The sequence below is a fragment of the Seriola lalandi genome, unplaced genomic scaffold, assembly GCF_002814215.2.
Source record: "Seriola lalandi dorsalis isolate HSWRI2012SDOR001 ecotype SW California unplaced genomic scaffold, Sedor1 jcf7180002054449, whole genome shotgun sequence".
In the NCBI taxonomy this organism is placed as follows: Eukaryota; Metazoa; Chordata; class Actinopteri; order Carangiformes; family Carangidae; genus Seriola; species Seriola lalandi.
In genome coordinates this window covers 165,941-180,884 of record NW_019525002.1, presented here as the reverse complement: position 1 = coordinate 180,884, position 14,944 = coordinate 165,941, and the positions used below count along the sequence as shown (strand labels likewise).

The window sequence follows — 14,944 nt, the reverse complement described above, 5'->3', positions numbered from 1 at the left end:
TGAGGGTAGTAAAAATAGGACAAGGGGTCAGAAATCCAAAACTATTTTGTTTTTAATTAAAGAACAAGTGTAACAAATGTAAGTGCAAAAACAACAACTTCACAACAACTTCTTGTTCAGTTTAAGTAGCAACTTAAAGTTAGTTGTTTTGTAAAGTTAGTCACTGTTGGTTCTGGCCATTGGTATACTGTCAATGGTTCTGGTTTCCCCTGTAGGTTGAATTGTTATTTTTACTCAGTAACGGATAGGATTTATAAAGTAACTAAGTACAATACTTTAGTAAAAACGTACTCAAGTAAAATACAAAATACAGATTTTAAATTGTACTTAAAAAATACAAAATACACAAAAAAAGTATTCAATACAGTAACGTGAGTAAATGTATTTCGTTACTTTCCACCTCTGGCATTTGGTCAGAAATGGATTTACTCTAAAGGGGCATGAGTGTCTGAATTTCGTGACAACTCATCCCAAGATATTTCAGTGTATGATGGACAGAGGCTGTGCAGCTTGCATGGCTAAATGTGCAAAGTGTTAGTGCTTCACTATTTACCATCATCTGTTAACTATGGAGATTAATTGAGTCCCAATACATGGCGTAATAATTTACAGTTAAGAATTCATACATTTCAGATGCAGTCTGATTGTTTTTTTATCATTTATTATCAAGTTAACTAATGATAGAGAGAACAAACTGTTGTTGTTTTTTAAATAAGGTGCTTCTTGTTACTCTATTGATCACCAGGATCTTATTGAACTTCAACTTTACTGTTACAGAGGAGAAATCAGTCTTGCAGCCAGGGAAATATAAATATATATAATATAAGATGCACAATAAGATCCACCACACAAGTTCACATAAAACAATGCACCTGGAATCGCTCCATCCATCATCCATCATCCATCCATCCATCCATCCATCCTTGTCCTACCCAGCCATCAATCATTTTTTTATCAATATCACCCTCGTCGCACCAAATAAATAAAATCAAGTACAGTGTGACACAGAATTTTATTTCTCATGATTTAAAATATATACATTTAATACATTTCATTTCACAGCATTATATTCAGGGTTACATGACATATACAATGTGATACACAAAGTTTAGAGATAGCTGCCTTTTTCCATTTAGCTACATGAGCTAGTGAAGGTTTCCTCTGGATCTCCTCTTCTTTACTTCAGTGTGTGTTCAGTGTGTTTGACAGGCTGGGATCAAACACACAAAATGCCCCTCTGCATTATTCTACAGAGAAAAACAACAGCGTACACACAGACAGATTAGAGGATGAAGTGTTTAAAAGCAGTACATTATAATGAAGAAATTAGGCCTTAATTTGGGGTTGATGCAGCTCTCTGGTGCCTCTCTCTCACCTACCTGCAGGTTGCTGTGGCACACAGGACTGTGAGCTGCTGTCAGGTGGTTGTGCACACACTTCCCAAAGCGGTGTAGACAGGAAGGATCAGAGGGGGCGCAGGTCTGAGGACATGATGGGGGTTTTAGCAGCAGACAGCTTGAACAGGAGGTGTGTTGGCAGGAGCCCTGGCATGCCTTTTTCTCCACAGACACAAACCTGCAGAGCACATAAGTCAGATTTCTGTTAGAAATTCAACATATAAGACATTAAGAAAAAGAAAGGAAGGGTTTTTCGAGCGAAGTTTCTTTCAAGCACCTGGCAGAGCAGATTTCAGAGGGGTTGGCCTGACAGTATTCCTTGGTGCACTCTGGGTGACAGGTCTCTGGATCCAGTGGTTCAATCACTACACAAAAAAAACCCCAAAAAACATTTTAAACACTCAGTTTGAAACAGGAGAAGTGGGAACTGCATTTCATGAAACTGCATTTTAAATGTAATATTTACATCTTTTCCCGAGCAGCAACAAAGTGCGAAAACCTCTAATCTCGTACTACATCTGATACTTTATCGATAACGGTGACAACTCTTTTCACCATGGCGAGATAAGAGGCGTAATTATGGCTTAACTGTTAGCAGAAACCTTTGATTCAAAGGAAGCCTTGACCACACTATCAGTCTTCACAGCTCATAAACAAGACTTACCACACTGGCACCATTCCCACTGTAACTAAGTACATTTGCTTGAGTCCTGTACGTTTGTATATTTCCATTTTCTGCCACTTTACACTTCAACTCCACTACAGTTCAGGATCCTTGTTACTCCACCGTTTCACAGCTGTAGTCACGAGTTACTGTGCAGCTAAAAATCTTAAAATTCATAACCTATGATCAGTTTTCAAGATGTGCTGCAGATTGAATTACACAAGAGTATATAAAATTACTGATTATTAATTCCCCTTAATCAGCTACAACAAAAAAACGCAGCTTATCTTTTAATGAATAAGTAATAACATTTGCCTCCCTGTAGGAAATTATATTGATGATGTAAAGTCATCCACGGCACATTACCTGCTTGATACTGAGGTCATAGATCAGAATCTCACCTGCTTTACAGATCCCTTTGTGCTCGTCCTCTGGTTTGTCAGCTGCTGCGTCCTGGTAAACACACACCAGTCCCTCATCACACTTGCCCAGATAGTCCCATGTTCCTCCACAGGTCTCCCCCTCTGTTCTGGCACAAACAGGGCAGCAGCCGCAGACGCCCGTTGTGACACCACCTTTACACTGGAGCTGCAGCGCCCGCCGGGAGGAGCAGTGTATCCTCTCGCAGGGCGGGCAGTGAAGGGCCTGAAGCTGCTGAGCGGCCCCAGGGGGCGTTTCCTCTGACCCCAACGCCCCCAACAAGGCGCTGAAAAAGAAGAGCATCCACATCCTTGATAGAACTAATGTAATCCTGAGGTGAGCGCACCTGTCTGCACCTTTTATATATGACAGCACCTGGGAAAGCTTCATAGTTTATGAGCCACTACCTCCACCCCCCACCAGCAGCCAATAGATGAGGGCAGGGGGGTTTTCACTGGGTGCATTTAGTACAAATACAGTTCATTATCCCCATGTCTTATCTTCACACTATCACTAACTGTGTGATTTTGTTTTGAAATAATTCTTCCTTCTTAACACCATTAGATAAGTCTGATGAAGACTGGTCCCCTTTGTATTTGGAGTCACATGACCTCTGGAAGGAGCAATTCAGTGCGCCCTTACAATCAGATAATGACCTATTTCTTGAAAGAACAAAAGGATTAGGACATCAGCAGGTTATCTGATCAGGACATCTCGTAAGTTTCATATCTCTGAATAAAAACTGGCAGGTTGTGAACATAACAATAAAATGTGGCCACTGTTACTGGATGTCTGTCAAGTTACAGTGGTTTGCCTTTTTTTCCCCATCTGGTTTTCTTTTGATAGACATGTTAGACTGAGCATTATTTTTCAATTCGGTATTTTGATGAAAGTAGACCCATAATCATATCACTAAGTAACCACTTATTTTGTGATATTACTGTATTAAGAAATGTCGTTTTTAAAACCACGCAGTTTGATAACTGACTAAGAGTTTACTCTGTGATGGGATTTTTGGCCATGATTCTTTTATCTGTGTTCTTACTGGATCACAGTGTATAATAAAATTCATTTAGTGAATGTGACCAGGACCCAGATAAGCAACATAAAATAGATGGATGGATTAACCAATTAAAAATAATTAATTCCTTTAACTTTTTTACTAAAATCAACACTTGGCCATTACAAGACAGCGGCGTTCCCAGCTGATGTAGGAACCCGACAGTTTGCTGAGGTCTGTGCTGGAGCACAACCCCGTCGCTTCAATCCCACTTTTATTTTGAAGGTGTCTAATGTTTCCCACCCGTCAGGTGAAAATATTCTTTTTAATAACTCCTAAGACCTTTTATTGAGGAAAACTAATTCATTGGTTTTTAAGACTTTTCAAGACCAGGCAGACCCCCTGCCATCGGCTTCAATAGTTCTCCTAAATCCTCAGAGATGTTTCTCTCGTATGTTGACTAAGTTTTTCCAACCCAAGGTCCACTTACTCGTTTGTTTTGAGGATATCGACCAAAATCACGTGGTTCTCATCAGCAAGGAAAGTTTCAACATCTACATTTCCACGGCAACTGGACCAACTCAATCTGCTGATGAAGACCATGTGATGGGGTCAAAAGCTCAAAAATCTACATTTGATTAGTTCAGTTGATATGTCAAGCTTGAGTTGAGTGTGCATGTAGACTAACTACCACAAACTACCAGTAGTCAAAAAGACCAGGTACTTTAATTACTAAAAATGAAAAAAGATCAATCAAAACGTTCATATATACCCTGGGTTATGCATCTTAATTATTAGCAGGAAGCTCTGAGTCGTATAAAAATGTATTTATTTTCAAGGAAACCATTGAGTAACACTGAATACAACAGGAGTGATCATTCAATAGTCAATAAAACTTGTGACTCCTACATCATAAAGATCCCACATACAAGACGTCTTGGAAAACAAGATTTGAAAGCAAACATGTTGGCAATTTGCTGGTGCTACAATTTCTTTTTTTTCCTCCCCACATAACAAATTGAGGTGATACACACCTGTGTAGAAAAGTGACAAGATTTTACATCAACTTACAAAGGGCTGGATGTCAAAGTGCAAGATGCCTGAACCCCCCTCCCACTCACCCACCTCCCCCACCACCCGTCATCAAAGAGGACGATCAAGGTATCGAAATCAGAAATGGACTTTCAAATACAAATCTCCAAAATTATTGTTCTGCCATTATGGCTTTGTATTCAGTTGAGACCCTATTCTAACTTACATTACAGAGCTTTAAAATATTATTTCAGAAACATTTTCCTCCCAAAGATACATTTTTAAAACTGCACCTTATTACAGACAACTGCATGTAATGGAGTAAAGCATCACAGGAATAATGCAGGCATACAACAGAAAAGCAGCAGTTTATCAACAACTTCAAACAAAACACACTAACATTTTGTTGGTTTATAAAAGAAACCGAATCAAAGAATACATACTAAAATCTGAAGTGAAAATAAAATGACTTAAAAACCTTGAAGAAAAAAAATATGTACATATATTTACAAGTAAATAGAGTGAATATTATACAGGTTTGACTGGCCGTTCAAGGTCAGGCTGAAGCCAACAAGGTCCATATAATCCAACACTGCATGACATTCAGTTTTGTCAATCCAAAATGGTTCCTAAGAGACAAAATACCTTCCAGGAGGCCGTTTTCAAGGTCGCACTAAAAAGAAGCGAGCAAAAAAGTTAAGTACCTGCTGCAGCGAGCAGGTCCCTTTATTCTGAGGCGGGTTCGAGTGCGTATGTATAAAAACATCCAGGGCTTTTTGACTCAAACATAGCTTTCAATTTTTTGCATGATTTAAAAAATAATAATAATAATGATAATAATGGCAATGTTTTGTTTGCAAACCACCGAATAGATCCTTCTAGGAGTCAGTTTTTTTCCACCGTTGATACCATCATGAACTGAAAGGCTCAGTCTGGAGGAAGGAGGTCGTGCAAACGAAACCGTTCTCGGATGTGCGGTCTGACATCTTCATTCTGTGATAGAGAGGTAGGTCATTTTATTTCAAAGCGTCATACACCAAACAGAGCTCAGCCCGCGCGGGCATGTACAAGACACTATGAACGTAACAAGCAGGAGCAATAACATGAAGAGTGAAAGTGTGATGAATGATAATGATGAATTTGTTATATCAGTGTTTGCTGATTTTTGAACAGACTTGAAGCTCTGCAGTGTGAAGTTCTACTTTTTACTCTTGTATGATGTTTTTGTGAATGAAACTTCACACAAACGAAGCAGAAGAGGCCGCCTGATATGACAATTTTAGGGGCCTTGATCATTCTAATGATCAAATTTCACAAACGCACAAACCACACTTCCTCATAAACAGGTGGAATTCACCATTTACAATCATGAATTTACAACAGGTTTGTGCAGTAAAGAGAATCTGGTGAATCCACAGAAGAAACAGAGCTTTAGTTTAAGAACACAGTTTTTAGAATTTAGTTTATGTGAGGCCCAATGTGTTTTATTCCTCAGCAGAGCTATATATGAAAATTAAAACGCTCAGTTGGGAAATGTTATCAACAGATACTGAACCTTAAAAAGAAAAAAAACAATCTTACCATTACATTATGATTCAGGCCCTGTATAATACTCCTCTAATATCCTTATTGTGAGTTCAGTACTTTACAATGAGCTGGACATACTGGGATTCCTGTAGGGAATATTTTAAACATTTTCCTATGATATTTGTCATCAGCACTACATTTATACCTTGTGATTTTATCAATATTATTCTTTTAATTTATCTCTAACATCTCGCACAGCTGCTCAACACTGATGATGTTTTGAATCTCGAGACTCTCCACAGGGAAGAGTAGGTAAAATATTCATAACACACCACAGGCAATGTTAGGCTGTTGCTGCTAATCTAACGAGACAAAAGCCAAAATGTTTAAATTACATACCAGCTCCACAAGCTTCTCGAGGAAAGGAACAAGCTTTAGAAGCTCATTGTCATTTCTATCCACAAACCAGCTCTCTATAGGGATTCCATTGGAAAGCTGAAAAAGACAAAATCACTGTGACACAGACGCATTGGTTTAAAAAAATAAAAACCTTTCATGGCGGTTTATTTACCTGATAAGCAAAGGCTTGGGGGGAGTTGTCAATTATTATCGTCTTGGAAAGATCCCGTCCGAGAATGTTTAGGTCTTTAATGTAATTTCCTTGAACACACACACAGTGCTCACGAAACAGCCTATGTCTGGAAAATACAGGACAAGGGTATATTCCTCAGTTAAAACATATGAAAATACCTTTTTTTTAAAGTTACTAAGATAGAGCCCTGACTAACAACAACAAAGGAACTAAAAATATAACCTCTTTGGTGCCTTATAAATAGTTGAGTGAGGGATTTCAAAATGACAACAAAAAAAAACAATACTTAGTGCAAATAGTTGAGCACAATAGAGCGTTAATCAGTCAGGTAAATAGTGAATGTTTGCTCTTTATATGCAAAACAGGTTTGTCCCTTCATTTGTTCTTTTGACAGAAGGAAGAGGAAGCTAACTCTGCATCCACCCAAACTATTTCACATTATATATTCACAGCTAAAGATCTCAACAACCTGTCAGGAGTGTGGAGGACCGGATCAGATTTTTTGGTGTCAGGTATTTTTGGTGCATACACATTCACCATTTATCTGTGATACTTTAAGGTTTGGAAAAGAAAAGAGGAAAGCTACAGCCTCTTCTTTGTCCTTCTGACTAAGCTTCATATGTTTGTCTCCCATCTGCCAAAACTGCGTGTAGAATGTAGTTAGTCGACTTTCATGGTTGAATCACAGATGAAAAACAGTTTCCTCAGCTTTCATGTAGCTGCACATCCTGTTAAATCTATACTGACCTTTAAATTTCATCACATTTCACCACAGCTAACTCAGTGCAGGGTTTTTAATACCACACAGACAATTTAATGCCCATTTCATGGTCATACTGACCAAAGTATGAGTGACATTAATGACAATCAGAGTGGACAATATTGCCTTGACTTATTTAACTGCATGAACTTATTGATATTTATATAAAATTTTTGTCAATACCTCCCAGCAGTGTATAACTAAAATTTCTAATATCATTATTAATTAATCGCATAAACGCAGCCTATGCCTGGAAAAGCAACAGAAAACAAATCTATAAATGGATGGAAGGATTAACCAATCAAAACACAACATTTTACACAACATCAAAAGGTCTGGACATTTTCCAGACAGTTTTTTTTCGTTGTTGCTAAAATCACATTAAAACACTTTATAAGTAACATCTCTGTCATTGAAACCAATGCTTTTTAACATTTTTCTTTTTAAGACCTGCAGACTGTAAATCAAAATAATTTGTTACGCAGGCTGCTTCAGAGTCTTGTTTTCACTGACCTGACCAATTGTTTTTTCGGATCCAGGATGTTGAGCAACTTGTCAGCGTAGACTTTCTTTGAAGCCGTGAAGAGAATAATCTGAAATTTCGATGGTTAGCAGTAATAAATGAGTAAAAGGTAAAGTCATATTAAACAAATACTATGTGGAGTCTCTTAGTAACAAAGACACATCTCACCTCATACATTTGAGACATACGCTCAAGAAATTCACGGAAAAAGGGCCTCAACCGCACATATACCTTCAGATTAAAAAAAGAGCAAACAAAAGAAATTTAATCAGAGCATCAAGAAAATGGAAACCCTTCAATAACTGTGTGACCTTCAACAGTTGGTACCTGGTATATTACATCTTGAAAGAGCACAGGGAATGTCAGGGCTGCGTCTTCTAGCTCATTCAAACTACAGTGAACCAGAGTCTCATCCTGAGAGCGGAAAAAGAGAAGAACATCAGTATGAAAAACACATTAAAATCAAATTACTTTTAATATGAGATGAAGCACAAGAAACCTTCCACTGCTTACCAGATCTAAGACGAGAGAAAACTCTGGTGTGCTGCGCGTTTTCAAAGGTAACGCTGGTTTGCGTGTTAACTGCTCTTCTGTCAGAGGAGGCACATGCTTGATGAAGAAGTATCTTGAGGCAGAGAAAATATAAATAAAATCAAAAATAAGAAGACCCCTTATTTAACTGACCAAACAAGAACTGTCCAACAAAAAGGAATATTTTCAGAACAAAGTTTAAAAATGGAGTCGGTCCTCTGGCTGAAGTGTGATCAGTAAGAACACCTAATTTACACGTCTTTTCACCACTTATAATTAGAAATTAGACATAAAATGTCTAATCCAATTTCAGTACCACAGGGGCTGAAAAGATCTTAAGAACTAACATTATGTTCTCACATGAGTCAATTAACTGAACTGTGAAAAAAATCTCTAGTCCAATGAAGTACAACAGTGGTGTAAACATGGTGTCAAAGAGCAATCACAGGCTGAACGTTTTTTTGCTGCCATCTAGTGGTTAAAAGTTTTATGACACCAGATTCTATCAACTCACCGACAGGCAATGTCACCTTGGATGTGATTTCAAGTGGTATCAGACAACACTTCTGATCACAGCTCACAGAGTTTTAGCTTTAACCTGCAACAATTATTTGCACAAGTCTGCATTTGGACACTGTTATTTTTACCGAATGGCTCTTTATTACTTTTTCGTTAACAAATGCCTACGATTGTCACCATAAAAATAATGCTCTACTTACGGATCAAAAACTTCCCAGTCCTCTTCGTATGAGGTTTCTGGAGGAGCTGAGGGTAACGCGTGTGGGTAACTGCCGACTGGCATACAACCAGGAGCTGATGAGGACAAAAAGATGGGAAATTAGTTAAAATGTTATGTTGTTCAGCAATAAAGAACTGAAGTCCTGAGGACACTTTCGGGCTAGCCTCTGGTACACTAGCTTCTGTAACTCAATGCAATCGCTCATTCAGCTGTTGTTTCTTCTGTCTGTCTGAAAACATGAACTATGTCCCTGAGTCTTAATTTCTATATTCTCAGACAAATCAACATCTACTACAGCAGCTGCTATTAAAACTTAACCCATCGTTTTTTAGTTATTCACTTCATTACAAATGTTTGTGGGATTTGAAATGAGGTTTTCTTACTTTTGGAAAAGAACCGAGGTTCCACTTTCACATCAGCTCTCTATTGATAATCATAATGCAGATATTGATTGTTATATATTGTTCCTAATAAACTGGTGTCTGAGTGTAAGTAATGATAACTGACTGTAGCCAGCGTTTGACCCTGCTGACACTGAAAAACAAAAGCTCAGTTAACTTCTAAGAGCATATCGTGATGGTGCCCAATTGATACACTTTATTTACACTTTTTCAAGTGTCTACTATCACAGCACTGACACATAGATTATCTTATTATCGCATAAACTGTCCTGGCTTATTGTCATGTCAAGAAAGTTTCCCAAATTACAAGACTGAGGCTTAATGTGAGAGTGGCCATACCTGTTAATGGGGGCATGTCGGTTTCAGTGACGATCTCCCCCTCTTCTATGGTTGTATCGGAGGTAATCTGAAGCCTCGGTGGCAACACTGGGTCAGTGTGACATGGAGTGATGCCCTCTGTGGATGTGAGAGTGCTGCTTGGCATTTCCTCTGCCTGCTCAATGTCCAGCTGTTTCATGATTTCCTCTGCCTCCATCGCTTGGCCAGGAGAGTCTGAACCAGGAGTGGCTTGAAAGAGGGAATACAACAGACAAGAGTTGTCGGTGCAGTTTGGTCTCTGGAGAACTTTTTAAAGTCAATGCTAGATGTTAGATATTTTCAGACAAATATTTAAGCATTCTTTTGTTTTACCAGTTTTAGTTGCTGGTGAGAAAAAGTTGAAGACTGGAGAGAAGATGGTTCCGAGCAGGGTGGTGCGTGGTGGGCTGCTTGCTGCCTCAACAGGGGCGTCTAGTTTACCGTTTGGTTTGATGGGTTTACTGTTGCAGGTCATTGTGGCTAAAGAAAAACAACAACAACTCTTTAATAACAATCCTAAAAACAAAATGTCTGTATAGTTTTTTATGTATGGGGTCTCTTTTTGTAACCGTGCATCTTGTTATACTGCAGTCAACATGAACTATTTCCCACTTCCTACTTGGACTGAAGTACCTTTATTTGGAGTTTTCCGGCAAACTCGGGCGACTGATTTGTTGGAAAGGCCTCTAGTCTGTGGTGTTGAAGTAATTAGATCACTATCAGAATTACAATCAATACGACTCCTCTTGGCGGGGATGTCCTGCTCCACCTGTCAAGGGAAAAAAAAGACAGAGGAACAAGTCAAGACTAAAACTCTTTCACACAATTTCGCAACTTTCTGTTTCAACTTGAAAATCTTTATAATATTAAAATTACAAATAGATTTAATAGCATTTAGAGAAACATTTAGTCACTTATTTGATTAGTTGATCACCAGAAAATTAGTCTGCAACTATTTCAATAATCAGTTAATCATTTCAGATCATTTTTATTCAAGTAAAAATGGTTAGCATTTGCTGGTTCCAGCTCCTCAAATGTGTGGACTCAGTCCTTTTCTTAGTCGTATATTATTGTAAACTAAACATCTTTTGATTTTGTACTGTTGGTCAGACAGCACAACAACTGAAACTACTGCAGACTTATCAATCACTAATTGTTAGTTACAGCCCTCGTACCATTGTACAATGGGTAAAATAAATATGATGACATAGTTTCATAACAGGAATTATATCTTGGTGCCAGTATGTCACTATCCACATCTCAAAAGTGAAGATACACACATAATATAATAATAACACATAATATCTAATCTAATGTATGTTTGCCAATGAAGCCTGGAAGTTGTGCAGCATTGTTTGCTAGGTTTAATATTTTGGATTTTGTCTGGCAAATTATTGAATAGCAACAGACGGGAATGGAAGTTCCAAAACCTTAGATTAAGTAATTATTTTGTGTTGATTTGAAAGTGTCATGAAAATATTTTTGGGTCTGTCCTAGTAAGACCTAGCAAGACTGCTGTTGAGACTTTTATGTAAAAGTGACCTGTTCAAACATTGGACGGTTAAATTGCTAATAAGTAATGAGGTGCATGTCTGAAATGGGCTATAGACAACAGAGAGCAAAATGCTTCAATGTGCAAAAGTTCAGCTTTTGATGAGCTGCACTACTTTTTACTGTTAATTAAATATGCATACAGTATGTGGTTTCAGTTAGCTGGCTGTTTATCATTACCATGTGCAACAGCTGCCAGAATGAATATAGAGGAAGTTCACAGAAACATATAAAAAGGCTAGAGGGAAACAATGTTGGCTGTGTTGAGACTATCTGTTAAGAGTCTAAAAACAGTACTCACTATTATGCAAGTCAAAGTTTTATTTTATCAGCTCAAAATGCAGCTGATGCACTGTTCTTTTTCTACAAAAGTGTGTGTGCTTCTACAGTGTATTATCACATTACAGCAGCAAAAACAAAACTGTACAAGAACAGCTGTGTATCCTGAGCTACGCCCACCTTAACAGCATTTCCTCGGATGAATTTCTTTATTGTGGAGAACAGGCCTGTTTCATTCTTCTGCATTTTGCCTCGACCTCTCACAGAGGATGGCTCCACTTCACAGTATTTCCGTTTGGCCTGGGATGGGTGGGTTCGACGGCCTAAGTTCGGCTGCTGAGGAGCTTTACGCACTCTCAGCCTCATCATGCGCCACCGTCACATAGAAAAATCTGACAAGGAAAAAAACAAGAGAAATTAAGATTTAATAATGAAAACATATACAATACATAAAATCTAACCAGACATGAAATGGTTTGTGACAGTTTTTGATTCTCCATGGGCAGACTTTGGTAACAAAAAGCAATGCGGTTCAATACCAGCCGTAATGCCAGTTCACTAACTTACATTATTACTTTGTGAATGTAGAGGCTCATTTTTCAAGGCGCTTGCATGCAATAAAATTTGATGGACACTTGATTAGGTTCAAGTGTACAATCTAATGCAATCCAATGTAAGAGTTCTGCGTTAAAGGCAACGTAAAAGGCAACAGTAGTAGTGGTGTACAGAACTACACTGTATCCAAATATGTTTCTAATATTCTGCCTTCTTCAAAAATTTGAAGCACCCCTCAGTATAATATACCTTAAACCACCTTTAACTATGACCTCAATGATAAATATATAATAGAATGTACACATTTTCAACAATGTCAACAAAAACTGAACATTGTAAACTTTGTAAGATAGAATTCATAGCAGAATTGTTTTCCTGAACTGCAAGATTGTACACATGTACCTAATAAAGTGGCCACTGAATGTGTGTTATTTGTGCAGTATTACTGGTAATGTACAAGAAGGTTTTATTTAGATATCAAGGAAAATATGACAGAAGGCAGGTAAGACCTGACAGCAGACTTTTAGCAAGTTCTAATCAAATTCACTAGTAAACTAAGAAAAATTGAAATCCATAAATATGACTATCTTTCCACATTTTATTAGTTACAGAAAGGTAAATGAGTTCAAAACTGCAAGCTACTTCACAGATGAACAGAAACTGTAATTTTACTGGTTTGTTAGTGCAGTTTCTAGTTACTTGTAACCTTACATTGTAAGGCAAAAGCATGTAAGTGAATTGTATGTGCTAGATGGAAGTTCCCAAATTAGTACCATTTTAACATGTCATCCTATCATGTTATCTATTGATGTCTTTTCAGTTCCTGTTTCTACCTCTCTGAACAGCCACTTTATAGGCCAAGAACAGTAGTTTGCCAAGTACATGTGTGGACTTAATTATTCTTAGTGTACTGAAACGCATCATATACTGTTTTCTTTATCTGGCAAAAACTTTAAATATGAATTAAATTGATGACAACAATTGCTCAGTATATGTAATCACAGCGATAGCTACACTGCTGCCTCAATAAATTCAATTAGATTAGTGAGGAGAGACGCCTAAACATGATGGTCAACAAATCCGTTAAGATCAACTCATGTTAGTCCTTTGGTTATCACAGTCATTTATAAAAAACTTAATAAAGTTACGAGCACAAGTTATCATCAAAATTAAATGAACGTCAGACAGACCGGTCAGTGGAGTGGGCGGTGTACGTGATAAACATTAATGATAATTGGGGGATGTGAAGCATTTAATGTGTTCGAATTAAGCTGGTGTTCAGTACAAAAGCTTTCTGTATTCATGTTTGTTCAATAATGCTGCTGGTTTATTCGCTAATTGTTTTTTTTAAATTTGGCTGTGATAGCACAACACCGACTATCGTTATATAACATCGGGCAGGCTGCATTAACACCAACGACGTCAGCTAGCGCTAGCATTAGCCAGCTGCTGGTATTTAGCGTCAAAAGCCCTGCGTACAGCCACCATTGTTCTGATGCTGGTGTCCCGCATATGTGAGGGTACGACTATGATGTTAGACGCTTATATCTGCTGTCAATTTGAATTAATCGGACCGAGAACCAGATATTGTCAGTGGGTTCCGTGGCTAAAGTTAGCACAAGTGGCTGCAGTTTGCTTTCATGCTAACAAAAACGCCAATGGCAGCAAAAGCAAAGCTGTGACATTGTTCAATTCAGTTCCCACAGAACCGCTCATGTGTGTCCCCGTTAAAATACACGTGTTTAACACCCAAACTGTCCAAAAAATCCCTCGATAAAATAAAGCTATATAGCAGCTAGCGGCGCTCTTGTTCGCTTCCATAACTATTTTCAGCCATTAGACTACGCCCCCTTCGCTGGCTAACATTAGCCGCTAGCTATCAGCAAGGGGACAAACCTTTTTTGTTTACATGTTGACGTTGTTTGTTTCTTACCGATAATCTGGGAAGCTCTTCAACCTGCCGCAGCGTTGTCAGCTCTCGGCCACGACCGTTACGGCCACCGATAGAGGTCGGGCCGTGGTTGTTGCTGCCAGCGGTGTCTGTTGCTCGGTGGCTAGTCACAGAACAACCATGTCTGCGGACGCCATTTCCCGCCTCAGCACAAACATAACGTTGGTGGTGCGCAGGAGAATGCGACACACACGTAAGGGAACCAACGTGGCGGAGAGCGGAGTCAACAGGAAAATGGCTATGGTGTATGTATGTGCATGTGTGTGTGTGTGTGTGTGTGTATGTGTGCGCGCGCGCGAGTGAGTGTATATGTATATGAACGCGTGCAGCTGGACTGAGGCTTACTACCACACTTTATCCCTGCCAGTATTTTGTGACTACACGAAAACTATGGAGAAGATGCAAACTGATGCACCTAAAATCACAGCCATAAATGTGTGCATTTTTTTTTTTTACATTTCATTTAATCTTTTGCCAGCCTTTTACCACGGTGCATAAAGTTTTTTTTAAATTATTATTATTTTAAATACGTTATTGCAACCATGCTTTTAACATTACAGTGTGGGATGCAGCTTGCAGGGAACTTTTAAAGGAAAATGCATCACAATAAACTTTCTGTCATCTTAATTTCCAGTCAGAGGAAACAGAAAGAGTTTTGAGCACTT

The 14,944-nt window shown here is 38.4% G+C and overlaps 2 protein-coding genes across 2 annotated transcripts; both read right to left on the bottom strand.

Moving 5' to 3' along the window:
• Positions 1-993: 993 nt before the first annotated feature.
• On the bottom strand, positions 994-2,871 carry LOC111658549 (insulin-like growth factor-binding protein 4). The gene is made up of 4 exons (XM_023411124.2): positions 2,463-2,871; positions 1,675-1,762; positions 1,380-1,575; positions 994-1,247 (listed from the first exon to the last, which is right to left on the bottom strand). Exons 1-4 carry the CDS (start codon positions 2,869-2,871, stop codon positions 1,194-1,196), a joined length of 747 nt encoding a protein of 248 aa, XP_023266892.2. The 3' UTR covers positions 994-1,193.
• A 1,422-nt stretch (positions 2,872-4,293) lies between these two features.
• Positions 4,294-14,452, bottom strand: ctdspl2a (CTD (carboxy-terminal domain, RNA polymerase II, polypeptide A) small phosphatase like 2a). The gene is made up of 13 exons (XM_023411110.2): positions 14,262-14,452; positions 11,954-12,165; positions 10,577-10,712; positions 10,277-10,423; positions 9,926-10,153; positions 9,166-9,259; positions 8,429-8,540; positions 8,243-8,329; positions 8,084-8,146; positions 7,906-7,985; positions 6,612-6,738; positions 6,440-6,535; positions 4,294-5,506 (listed from the first exon to the last, which is right to left on the bottom strand). Exons 2-13 carry the CDS (start codon positions 12,140-12,142, stop codon positions 5,441-5,443), a joined length of 1,425 nt encoding a protein of 474 aa, XP_023266878.1. The 5' UTR covers positions 12,143-12,165; positions 14,262-14,452; the 3' UTR covers positions 4,294-5,440.
• Between the last annotated feature and the right edge of the window lie 492 nt (positions 14,453-14,944).

Excerpts from the sequence above, each read along its gene's own strand:
- LOC111658549 (XM_023411124.2), bottom strand. The coding sequence starts at position 2,871 with ATGAAGCTTTCCCAGGTGCTGTCATATATAAAAGGTGCAGACAGGTGC. Across the intron at positions 1,763-2,462 it reads CAAAGGGATCTGTAAAGCAG|TGATTGAACCACTGGATCCA; the intron begins GTGAGATTCTGA and ends TTTTTTGTGTAG. Across the intron at positions 1,248-1,379 it reads TGTGCCACAGCAACCTGCAG|AATAATGCAGAGGGGCATTT; the intron begins GTAGGTGAGAGA and ends TTTTCTCTGTAG.
- ctdspl2a (XM_023411110.2), bottom strand. The coding sequence starts at position 12,142 with ATGATGAGGCTGAGAGTGCGTAAAGCTCCTCAGCAGCCGAACTTAGGC. Across the intron at positions 10,154-10,276 it reads CTCACCAGCAACTAAAACTG|CCACTCCTGGTTCAGACTCT; the intron begins GTAAAACAAAAG and ends CCCTCTTTCAAG. Across the intron at positions 8,541-9,165 it reads GACTGGGAAGTTTTTGATCC|ATACTTCTTCATCAAGCATG; the intron begins GTAAGTAGAGCA and ends CTCTGCCTCAAG.